Raw genomic sequence first — 12,462 nt, 5'->3', positions numbered from 1 at the left:
ATCCTTGCAAATTGTATCAATATGATTTGTCGTATAATTTTCAGGTGAATTGAAAGAAAAATATTTTCTAATTACGATCCTCATAATTTCTAAATCTAATTCTCTCTCTCTCTCTCTCTCTCTCTCTCTCTCTCTCTCTCTCTCTCTCTCTAAATCATTTCAGCTTCAAATTCATCATCGAATGCGTACTAAGTCAAAAACAAGAGAACCCGCTGGTGGGAATTTTCCACACCGCAAAGTTCTTGCCGCAAGCGGTATTATTTTGGATTAACTCGATTATCAGAGGTAATTTAGCTCAAATTATTCTTTTAGAAAAAATCAATCAATCAAATTAATTTCTATTCTTAATTTCCGCTATTCTAGACAACTTTATGCTGTTCCAATTGGACTGACTCGATAATCCATGTAATCTTTGGTGGATTACTTTTCTTTTTAATCTCAATCATAATCTATTGTAATGAACCGAATGCCATTGCAATGATGGATCAAATCCCTTTATTTAAGATACTTTTTAAATTCATCAAGCCCAAAAAACTCAAAAAACAATAAATCACTAATTAAGTATTTTCAAAAAAGTTATCAATCCATCAACTTAACAATTGCTCAGAAATCCCTTGATCATATTTGATTATTATGCTTGAGCAATTTGAGACTAAACCTGAGATCAGTCCATTGATTGGATGTGATTAAATTACTTTGAAACTATTGGTTATCAAAATAATCTATTCAAATTAATAGAGGATTAATTGTCGTCTTAACATGGCTTCCAAATTAAAGCCAACAATTTATAATCAGATAAAATGAGAATCGAGTAAAAAAAACAACGAAGAAATTTGATGATTTGGTTGATGATTAGTCGAAGAAAAGTTAAATTGTCAATAATCTATTGAAATTAATACAAAATTGAGAAAGAATACGAAACAGAGAAAGAGAAGAGGATGGAAGATCATCAACTGGTCTCCATTCGGAACTCAGGTAACTTTTTTCTCTGCCGATGCAACCGTAACAATCGCCTTTTCGATTTTCTCTCTACATCACACCTTCTTTCTATTCCCTAGCATGACTCAATCTAATTACATTTGAATCTAATTCTGATTCAATTTCACTGTTGAGTCTTTAATCAATCAATTTACATAATAGGTTGGACCACGCAGAGTTAGGTGAATTTATAATTAAATAATTGCCAGAAAACTGATCTGATTTCAATTTTTTTTCAGTATTCAAATTTAAAAGGGTTCTAATTTTATATGTGAGCCTAAGTTTTTTCGAAAAATTCTCTGAGTTTTCGAAAATTCGAACTTAAACTCAAAATTCGACAAAAAGCACTTTTCACGAATTCGAAAGAGCCTAGAACATTTATTTTTCACTCAAATTTCCTTTTAAAGCTATAATTTAAATTGTCTCAATCTTCTTAATCACTTTCAGTAGTTAAAAATATACAAAATAATACAATAAAAATTTTAGATTGTAATAAGTGCTTAACTTCCAGAATAATCGAAACAATCAAACTTGTCAGTTACAAATCAACTCAATTCATTCAATTGAACCATAACTTGTTTTAATTAACTAATCAACTAATTAAGATTCTATTGATAATTGGTGCACGTAATTGTCGTTAATCACAAGTGAAAACGGTAAAGGTGAAAGTTAATTGATTAAGTAACTGAATTACCTATTTGAAGGCAAACTAACGGAAGTTTGTTAATTACAACTAATTGTTAGCTGATTGTTATCAATTTAACTTAACAATCACAACAGAAAACTGAAAACAATTAAATCAATTTGTTCAATTAATTGACTTTATTTATATACAGAATAATAATTCATTTAGTCATTAGTAAATTTCTCTGTGATTAATTAATTGATTCACATTTTGGACTAGAAATAAATTTGAAAGGGGAAAAAATTTAACTGTCAACGAGATGGAGAAACAATTAATTTAATCAAATCAAGTTCACCATTTAGACCAGTTGATTAAATTTGATTGACTTGATAACTCTTGATAGGTAATTAAACTGATTTAATTTGATTTGATTTGATTTGATTTGAATGAAATGTCTTAAAATTTGAGGCCATTATTTGATTAACAGATTTGTTCAAAAGTCAATGATTATAATCATATCAATCAACTGATCATTTTAAATATTAGAAATGATTACAATCAATATAGTTGATGAAGAATGTTAATTGTGTTTTGATTTTTGTAATTAAAAAATCACGATCATTTGGTCCATGTTGATTTGTTTGATTTCCATTTATTTTTGTCGATAGAGAGAAAATTAATCCAATAATTAAATACGATTTGTGTTTATGGTTTAACTTTTTCTGTTTATATTATTGTCGGAGTTTTAAATTGACCACTTAAGATGTATGATGATGATAAAAGTGATCAAATTAAATTGTTCAAGGCACCAAGAACCAGGTTAATCAACACGAAGAACAAGATGATTTAGATTTGGATTCGTCGTCCTCTTCCAATTTTAAGGTCGACCCGCAATTTCCCGTCAGCGCCCGTGTTGACAGGAATAAACTACTTTCGACCACTCGTTGCATCCGAACCATAACAAGATCTAATAAGGTGTCGATCGCTTTGGCCACATTCAAACCAGTCGCGGCACTGGTTTCGAAATAAGGAAGCCTATTGATACAAATAACAGCCAACAATTAAACAATTAAGACTAAATTAACACTGAAGCTTAAGGCAACAATTGCTGAGTTAATTTTTTGTTTGAAAATAATGGACAATCAGTCAAATTGTTGATTAACATAGTAGCTTTCACCATGAAAGTGTTTAAATTGCTACTCCAATTGAAATATTGTTTTGATGATGATCAAGTGTATTAATCAAATGGGTTAACACTGTAATTAATTAACTTTGATGAGCTATTGTTTGATTTGAGTCTCACTGAACTAACTTATCCTTATAATGTTTTCCATCTGTCATAAAATAATAACAGTTAATGTGAATACAAATGATCACTATTTATTCAATGAAAAAGTTTCTATTGAAAGTGATTAGTTTTAATTGTTGAGACTTAATTGCTCACCCATATTTTTGTGCCTCTTGTTTAGCTCGTTCCTCGGAAACAACTCGTTTCTCAAATAGATCAACCTTATTACCACAAAGTATTACATCGGGATCGTTACAATAAGCATGAGTCTTTAATTGATCTAACCAACCACGAATATTGATAAATGATTGTTCACTTGTTATATCGAAGATCAAAATGAAGCCCATTGCATCACGAAAAAAAGCCGTTGTTAAACTACGAAATCTGTTGATTGATAGTAAATTTTTCACAATTAGAATCAAAATTTTATCAAGTTAATTGTTTTCCTTTCATTACAAACCTTTCTTGACCTGCAGTGTCCCATAGTTGAAGGTGAATCCGTTGACTTCTCCTTGAAACTCCGTCTAAATTTTGTGGCTTATAAACCTGATTAAGAAAATTGAAACAATTGATTAACTAATGTTACATTGGTTAAGAAAACAATCGTAACTATGATTAAAACAAGCAATTAACTTACAACTCTTTTCTCCCTGAAATCAATTCCAACGGTTGATATAAATTTACCATCAAATGAACCATCAGTATATTGGTAAAGGAAACTTGTCTTACCCACTCCCGAATCACCAAGAGACAAAAATTTAATCAAATAATCATAATCAGGAGCCGAAGGGCTATGATTGGGAAGTTGATTTTTTCCGGTCATCATTAACCAATCGATTCTTTTAATATCAGGCCTTGATTTTGATCACTCAAATTGATAATATTGACAAATAAGATGAAGTAAAAAAAAGTAACAACAATCAATCGAGTAAGTATTGTCAAGTGTTGGCAGTTGAAGTGATTTTTTTGGCAATTTTTTGATTCGTTTTCACTATTCTCTTTTTATCTCTTCGTTTATTAGTTGATTGTTTTGTATTTTATTGATTGTCACTGTTTATTGGTCCCTTTATACTCCAATTAGGTTGATACAATGTCAAAATTAACCTTGTCAATAGTAGATACCTGTTGCAGGGAAGATAAAAGATAGACAAGAAGATAAACAAGTTAAAAGGAAGATGAAATTAATGAGAGAAACAGGAGATGAAGTTAATAGTAATTAAAGTTAATCATTGAGAAAACAATGAAACAGGTAAACATTTAATTCTCAATCAAGAATAAATGATTAAGGAGATGAAAGAAATTTTTGATTACTATTTAACAAGAGAAATCGTTTTACTTCAACATAGGGAATTGTAACCCAATTGTTGATTGTCATTTCCAATCAATCAGCAAGGGGTTTGAATCAAACTAATTGAGTATTTCAATTAAGATTAAGTATTATAAAAAAAAGCAATACAATAATGACCAGTGGTTTTCAGTTAATATCAAGGTAACAATAACATACCTGAATTATTTTACATTGGGAAGTACAAAATTGACCAGCAGATGAAAAGCAATCATTGTCTATGGTGAAAAGAAGCAGCAATTAATTGATCTTTAATTATTCCAATGGTAATTTAGGTTGTTAATTGTCACCAGAACAAAATCATGGTTAATCCTTAATTTTCACTATTTGATGAAAAAGAAAAAGAGAAAACGATTTATAAATTATAACGGTTCATCTAATTGAGAATCGAGGTGGACACAGTCAAAGAACCAAAGACTAACATAGGAAAATATTACTAAGAGTCTATGGAATCAAGAACAGGAAGAAAAGGTTCACACTGAAAGAGAAACTCAATTGAAAGAATAAGAAAAAATTTATTTTGGATGAGAAACTCTGATAATAATTAAAACATATGTTTCCTCGGAATTGGTGACAACAACTTTATGGAAGGAGGAAGAGAGATGATCATCATCATGGTGAGAGAGAGAGAGAGAAAGGGATGAAAATTAGAGAGACAAAGAGAAAGAGAGAGAGAGAAACTAATGTCGAGATGATAATTTGATATTCTAGGTAAGGCCATCTACAGAATGGGAGAAACTTCATTTTATTGATTAATTTCGTCTCTTTTTCTTGTCTCTGTCTAATTAACTGATTGGATGGATGAAATTGTGGTAACAATTAAGCTGATTAATGATCGATATTATCAAGAATCAAAATGCTTTTATTTTGATTGAAATTTAATTTCCATCATTTTGTTTTCAACTTTTTCAGATACACTTTAAAGTAGTATATTTGAAATATTTGATTGGTTTCTAATTATCAGTTGATTTAATAAATAATTTCTAAATTAATAATTATTATTAATCAACAACACGTTATAAAGGTGAAATCAATTTGGAGTTAAATGATTTCGCAATTGAGTTTTGTTTTTAGAAGAAAAAGAAAACTTAATTGATTGAAATTATCATTGGATTAAAGTTTGATTTGAATCTATGAGACATTAAATTAATCTATCGGAGCTTAATTTAATTAGATTCATGGTATGTTAATTAAGTTGCTTTTAATTGCTACAATTTTTGAAATTGTTTCAAAAGTAATAAAAGATTTAATTATGATTGTTATTGTTATTTGATATGAATATTATAGTAATTATGACGATAATTATTGGAAATTATTGGTCGTAAAGGAACACTAGTTGAACCTGGAATAACGAATGGTTGAGGTGGTGGTGGTGGTGGTGGAATTCCAACAGGTAGAACTGACTGCGCCATCGAAGTCGGTACAGGTTGTTGTGTCATAGCTGGTGGAACGAGACCTTTGAGAGATAAATTTGGACATTAAAATCAGAGACAAAGGTGAAAAGTAGAGTAAATAGACTAAAGCTTACCAGAAGGAGGCGGTATACCCGACGGCGGTGGTATACCTGGAGGAGGCATTCCAAATGGAGCCGGCATACCTGATGGAGGAGGCATACCTGGAGGAGGCATGCCTGGTGGTGGCATGCCTGATGGAGGTGGTAAACCTGATGGAGGAGGTATACCGGGTGGAGGAATACCCGATGGAGTGGCAAACCTGGGGTGGCATACTGGAAGGAGGTATACCTGAAGGAGGTGGTATGCTAAATGGAGGGCTGTAGGTGGAACTGCTGGGACCGGCGTTGAAACTGATACCATTGAAGGCACAGGTATTAACGATGGTTGAGTGAGCATTGCTACTTGGATCATTCGTTCCTCGTTTTCTTTGGCTTTTCGATTTCTAATTTCTGTGAAATTTTTAAATAAAAATAATTTATGTTTCAATTTTTCAAAAGTTAATCAAAATTTAACATCAAATTCTGACACTTACCTTTCAATTTTTCTGGTACAGTATCTTCATCGATCATACCACCATCTTCGAGCAAGTCAATATCGACATTATCATCAAGTTTGTCATAGGGAATGTAACTTGCGCCAAGCTCAACATCCCAACAATCTTTATACTTTTGCCTTTCATGCCTTTGCCGGGAGCCCAAGCCATCTAATTAAAAGAAAAGTTGATGAAATTCGGTCATCGGAAAATCAATAAACAAATACACACCTTGATAGTGCTACCATGAAGTTTAAAATTTTTTAATTGATTCAATGCTCTGTAAGCATCTTGTCTACGATTCATACAAACATATCCACAACCTCTGGGAGGATGAGCTGAAGGAAAAAAATTGACATTAATTTTCATAATTTTCTCGAAAAAAAGTATTTCAAATGAGATAAGAATTACTTACATCGATACTGTTGATAGTTCCGAACTCTCCAAAAGTATTGGAAATATCGGCTTCTGATACTAACTTTGGAACATGACCTAACCATAAAGTTGTGCTACAAATTGTAAGAAAACCTTTTCTAATTTGTGGTAACCCTCGTCGCCGTCTTTCCTTTCCTTTTCTCGTTCTTTTCTCTTTCTTTACTATCAGGTGACAAACTAATTCGATCGCCTCTTCGGCCACCTCGTGGTGAACGAGATTCATAGTTTCTCCTACTATCATTAGATGATCTCCAAGGAGAACGAGACCGGCTTCGTTTAACTCTTTCATCTTTGTCCCGGTAACTAGACCTTTGAAATCTTGAATTTCGACGAGGTGACCGTGAACGAGATCTTGCATTCATATCATTATCTCTTTCTGGACCATTATAATCGTAATGACGTTTGTTATCATTTGAATAGTTTCGATCCATTCGGGATTGATAGGGAGCGGGCTCTTCATTATAAACTAAAGGTCCACTAGAAATGACAGGATCTAACCGGGTATTTAAACGATTTATAACATTTTGAGGGTAAGTGAAGGTATCAGTTGGAACTTTCTCCGATTGCATAGTATCTCTATTAGGTGCATTGTTATCGGTATGACTTGAATCGATCTCATGATGTGAACTAAAAGCTGGTTTAGAATCGATGATTGATGAAATGAAGGAAGAGTCCGATATATCTCGATCGTTTCCACTATTTATCTGAGAATTATTATCCTGGTGTTGTTGAATGTTTTGTTGCATTTGTTGTAAACGCTTAAGAAGCTCTGGATTGGATAATAAGTTTTGAGCCATACTCAGGGCAAGGGGATTAGCATTGGCATCTTCATTGTTTAAGGCAACACTTGTTGGTGGCTCAGCTTCAGTTGGAGTTTCACTTTTATCGTCATCTTCATCTTCACTATAATCAAAATCTAACAGTTTCTTATCAAATCGTACGGCGTTTTGTTGTGAACCTCCAGAATCAACAACACCAGCAGATGACCCGCCGATACTGGAACCATTATTGGAATTGTTGACAAGTCCTAATGTAGTTGCCAATTTGTGTAAACTCAACACCAAATTTGTATCAGAGTCAGCTTTATTACTACCACTTGGTAGATCGTTGTTAACACTTTCTGAAGGCGAACCTTCATACTTAATTTGTCCTAAATTTGCGTTTGGATTAGCCATATCTAGTAGAGGTTGGATAATCTCACTAGAAAATACATTATTCCGTTGCCAAGGTTCAATACCCGCACAATCTTTGGCTATTGTAGAGAGAATAGAAAGAATAATCATTAAAACCTAATAAGCACTTTGCCTAATTTGGTAAATTATACAAATAACTGAAATCGATGGGTATTGATGAGAGATAAAGATATTTCTCACAGAAATTTCAATGATATCGAATCTCGATCTGCATAAATTTGACCAATTTAACAGAATCGAAGATGAATCTTGAAAATTAAGATTAAAGGTAATGTATATGTGTAATACCTTGTCTTCTTGTGGACAAGTTAAAAAAAGGTTTTGAAATGTTTGGTTAAAATTTCTAGTAAATCTTGGGCCGAAAACATCTTTCTCAGCTCCAAATTGGTGCCTTGATTGGCGGACAATTGAGTCGATCACATATAAACCGGGTATTTTGTATTCCGGTCGACACTGGATTGAGATATTCCAATTTCCAACAGGATGAAACAATTTTTTTTTCGCAAAATCGAAAGATAACAAGTGATAAAAGTAGAAAAAATTTCCACACGAAGACATGAAAAAGAGAAAATTTCAGTTAGTTGATAAATAATACAAACGAATGACCATGAATTAAATTCTTCATACCTTTGCTATGAATCTTTCGACGCTTTGAACAATGTGTTTATACATTTTAATCCCTTTAATGGCAACTTTTGTAATTTGGCTCATCTTTGCCTTAGAGATGGGAGGTTTAACCTCATAGAGCGATGAGAGCTAGAATGGTAGAGAGGAAAAAGGTAAATGAAAATAAGAAGAAGAAAAAAGAAAAACAATAAACATGAGTAACATAGAATTGATTGTGATTGAACAATAAACACAAAAAATTAGTCGAATCGAGGCTTGACAAGCAAAGAATAATCTTTTAACCAGATGACAATCATGATAAAGAGATAAATAGATGGATAGATGAGAGTGAAAGAGAAACAGAGAAAGAGCGAGAGAGAGAGAAGTATGTAGGAAAAGAACAGAGTATCACGCAGCTAACTTTCTTGTGACAGTTGAAAGATCAACATTCCCAAGAACAAGGTAGAAAAATGTTCCAAAGAAGAACAAATAATCTGAATAAAATAAAGCAAATGAATGCTGAAATCCACCAGTGAGTAATAAAGATGAAAATGAAACAAAGTCACCCAAGTAAAAGGCAAGAAAACACACCAGCCAAAAATAAGACTACACATTATGTTTACCTCTGCATTAAAAGCTTGAACCAATTCCATGTTAACATAAAAATCAATGGTCAGGTTAAATTAATTGAAATGATCAGAGAATGATTATAATTACAGTTGACTGACAATTAAATAAGAAGAAAAAAAAAGATGATTATTTAATTAATAAGAACATTTTTGTCAACAAAATCAATTCAAAAATTTGTACATGGAAAAAAACACACAAGACAGAAGGAGAAAGAGAGAGAAAATGAGTAATGGAAAGAGAGAGAGAGAAAAGGGAGAGGAAAAAGGGATGGAGACTAAGGGAGAATAGAAGAAACTGGAAGAGGGAGCGTAGAATAAGAAAATCGATGGATCGGGAGCAGCAAAATGGCGGAATTGAATGGGGACTATTAATCCATTACCATGGAGAGACAATTTGATTTAATTGCTTTTCTTTTTCGATTAATTAACAATAATTTAATTTTCTCAACAATTTAGAAGAGTTTTTTAGTACAATTAATCGAATTTGTTAGTGAAACATTTTCTCTTTCATTTCCAATGTGTTTCTAAAGTGTTTCCAGCCAACGCCATAGAGAAACACTAAGCCGGTTTATTCCTTGTGGTCTCTTTATTTACTATTTTCTTAGTTTTTGTTTTCTTCAACCGGTTAATTATTTTGGTCTTTGGTTGATTATTTAAATTCATCTTATTGAAAATCTATTTTTCTATGAGGCTTTCTTGAGTTTTTCCATTGGAATTAGTTGTTTGTTGAATGGTTTCTCATCTAACCAATTCAAGATGCTCTTGAATTATGTGCATCCAAATCCAACTCTTGATTATGGTGAACCATTATCTTGGTTTAATTGTTATGGTACTTCTAAAGGTTCAGATGTCCTTCGTTTTGGGCTCAATTGTTCCGATTTTTTTACCTGAAGGAATCAAATAAACTGCTCATTACAATGGACCTAAATGATTTTTGAAGATTAATCTCAAATTGAGATTCGCAATTTACTTCAAACTTCAACTCGTTTCCAAATTGAACTAATTTTAATAGTTTGCCAAGTTAATGCTACAATTTAAATGTACTATTAATATTATTCAAAACAATTGGTTAGTTTAATTTAGCAAATTTTAATGTTCTTGCTTTTTTAGCGACAAATTTCTGTTTTACTATTTATTGTTTTTTTTATCAACAGTTCGTCAAAAAATCAATGAATTGGCCTTAAATCAAGTTAAGGAAATATCAATGGAAAGGAATACCATCTACATTAATGGTGAATAAATAAATTTTCGGGACTCAGTAAGGACAAATACATCATTCGTATAGCAATTGTTGGTGAATTAATTGTCTTTGGAAAAGGCGACTATACCTCAGCTCTTAAATCTTCCGCATCACAATATCGTTACCTGGCATCACCTGATGTCTGGGGAGCTTCAGCTCGTTTCACAACCTGGAATCCAGCCAAGGGAATGTACGAAGCCGAAATCGTATCACCAGTCGATGTAGGAACCGTTAAGTCATCGATTCGATCATCCCAACAATCTTTAACCGATGTTAATGATTCACTTAATGGATTGAAGCTTTTTGATGGTTATGAGACAACGAAGAGCATAGAAATTATTGCTAATTTTTCATCGATAGTGATTGTACAGATAGTCTATCAATATAACGTATAGTTGAATCAATGGAGTCTCCAATGAATAAAGACAAAAAAGGAATATGTATCTCTTTAGATAATAGCTATGGTGCCTTCTATCCAATGGCCATTCCACCGGACATCGGAGAAACTTTGATTCACTGGACTAATTCGTCGATCAATGTTAATTGGATAAAAGATATGTGAGACTAGTTATTGAATAAAGATATGTTGCTATTTAATTGAAAATGTTTATCCTGGGAACATTTAGATTACAGAGATCATGTTAATGATACTTTTGTAAAAGACAATGAAGAGGCTTGGAAATCGGAATAAATAAAATGTACATTAAGCTCCTAATAGAAGAAGGAGATTGACAATGATTAGAGTTTCGAAGGGGAAGACAGATTGTTACGAAAGGAACTTAATTTTTGGCCCAATTGTCGTGTTTGTTTCCTTGTTTCCATGAATCTTTATTATTCCAAGAATCTTTGTTATTCCATGAATCGTGATTCTGTCCGTGGTATGGACCATGTTGGTATTGGTTTTGATATTGGTTTCGGTGTTGGTTGTAATTGTTGTATTGGTTTGGGTATTGGTTTCCATTGTTCCATGAGCCAACATGATGACGACCATCATGATTGTAATGGTTTCCCTTGTTTCCTGAGATAATATTAGTGTAACTGTGACCAGAAGGATCAGCACCATTGTAAATGGCATCAGCAGAGTCGATTGAGTCAACAGATGGTTCGTTTGAGTCAATTTAACTCGGAATCCACTTTTATCGGCAATATAGTTAACAGTTCGGTGACGACCATCGGCAGTTTAAGTCCATATGAACCGTGGACATTACCCCAACCATCACCAGATTCTTGTCGGTAGTTGGATGATCCCCAAGGATCATTGATATCATAACAAAATTGTATTTTCCACTCACATCTTGGTTTCGATAAATTTTACTCTGACCTCCGTCACCGTGATTTGTAGCACTAATTGTTGTAGAAAGAGCAACAAGAGCAAAGAAAGAATAACAACCAATTGATTCATTTTGTAATAGAAAAGTTTTAAATGTTTTCGTTTAGTTGTTGTTGTTGTTGTTGTTGTTTTCGTTATTGGTTTGGACAGTTGAATGATAATTTCTCGAAAATCCTTTCGTTTTATATAGTAGACGAAAAGTGAAAAATATCAATTTGAGAATATCTAAAATACTAATCGAGTGAGAATAAGGAATGAGTAGGACATAAAATAAACGGTAGTTAAGATAAGATCGAGTAGAAAAATCGGAAAAAGTTCATCTTGATAATTTTCTAATGATTCGAAAACTTGTACCAAGCAACCAAGGTTCAATTCTACTGAATTTGTGCATAAACATTTGAGCCAAATAAAAATAACTTTTTTCTAGTTAATTTGTTGATATTAACAATTTGAATAAAATAAAATTTCTTAATCAATTAGTTTTGTTACAATTCTAATTTCAATTTGGCTCAAATGTTCATCTCCACTCTTGTGGATCCACTCCAGCTAAATTTATCAGAGTATAGTTGACAGAGTTAATTCAGATGAATTCTGGTCCTTTGACCCTTATTTAGCCTTTAACTTTTATTCACTTGACCAAATAAAAAAATTCTTATTCCTGGCTTAAATTAATATTAATAGATGTTTAGAACCTTTACCAACAAGATAATCGCACTAGCGGGATAAGTATAAATATCAAAAATTAATAATTGTGATTCCTCTGCATAAATTGAACTTTCACGAAAACGATAAATTTTGATGTTGATT

The 12,462-nt window shown here is 32.3% G+C and overlaps 1 protein-coding gene, 1 long non-coding RNA gene and 2 pseudogenes across 2 annotated transcripts; 1 reads left to right on the top strand and 3 right to left on the bottom strand.

Annotated features, from left to right (window-relative positions):
• Nucleotides 1-2: 2 nt before the first annotated feature.
• Nucleotides 3-718, top strand: LOC128389219 (uncharacterized). The gene is made up of 3 exons (XR_008325436.1): nt 3-44; nt 164-285; nt 364-718. It is a non-coding gene; the product is annotated as an uncharacterized LOC128389219 (long non-coding RNA).
• A 1,059-nt stretch (nt 719-1,777) lies between these two features.
• On the bottom strand, nt 1,778-5,935 carry LOC128389218 (ras-related protein Rab-27A-like). The gene is made up of 7 exons (XM_053348765.1): nt 5,765-5,935; nt 5,579-5,692; nt 4,396-4,559; nt 3,529-4,013; nt 3,352-3,437; nt 3,048-3,275; nt 1,778-2,638 (listed from the first exon to the last, which is right to left on the bottom strand). The coding sequence occupies exons 4-7, from the start codon at nt 3,715-3,717 to the stop codon at nt 2,428-2,430; spliced, it is 714 nt and encodes a 237-aa protein (XP_053204740.1). The 5' UTR covers nt 3,718-4,013; nt 4,396-4,559; nt 5,579-5,692; nt 5,765-5,935; the 3' UTR covers nt 1,778-2,427.
• Nucleotides 5,502-9,587, bottom strand: LOC128389236 (SR-related and CTD-associated factor 4-like; annotated as a pseudogene).
• A 1,513-nt stretch (nt 9,588-11,100) lies between these two features.
• Nucleotides 11,101-11,701, bottom strand: LOC128389235 (cuticle protein 14-like; annotated as a pseudogene).
• Nucleotides 11,702-12,462: the final 761 nt, after the last annotated feature.

This window comes from Panonychus citri, unplaced genomic scaffold (genome assembly GCF_014898815.1).
Source record: "Panonychus citri isolate SS breed McGregor unplaced genomic scaffold, ASM1489881v1 Contig00106, whole genome shotgun sequence".
Classification (NCBI taxonomy): domain Eukaryota; kingdom Metazoa; phylum Arthropoda; class Arachnida; order Trombidiformes; family Tetranychidae; genus Panonychus; species Panonychus citri.
The sequence above is the reverse complement of the archived record's forward strand: the minus strand, read 5'-3'. Positions and strand labels throughout refer to the sequence as shown.

Bases quoted from the DNA above. Each gene is read 5' to 3' on its own strand.
- LOC128389218 (XM_053348765.1), bottom strand. From the start codon at position 3,717: ATGATGACCGGAAAAAATCAACTTCCCAATCATAGCCCTTCGGCTCCT. The intron at 3,276-3,351 runs GTTTGTAATGAA...ATCAATCAACAG, and splicing joins GACACTGCAGGTCAAGAAAG to ATTTCGTAGTTTAACAACGG. The intron at 2,639-3,047 runs GTGAGCAATTAA...TTGTATCAATAG, and splicing joins CAAGAGGCACAAAAATATGG to GCTTCCTTATTTCGAAACCA.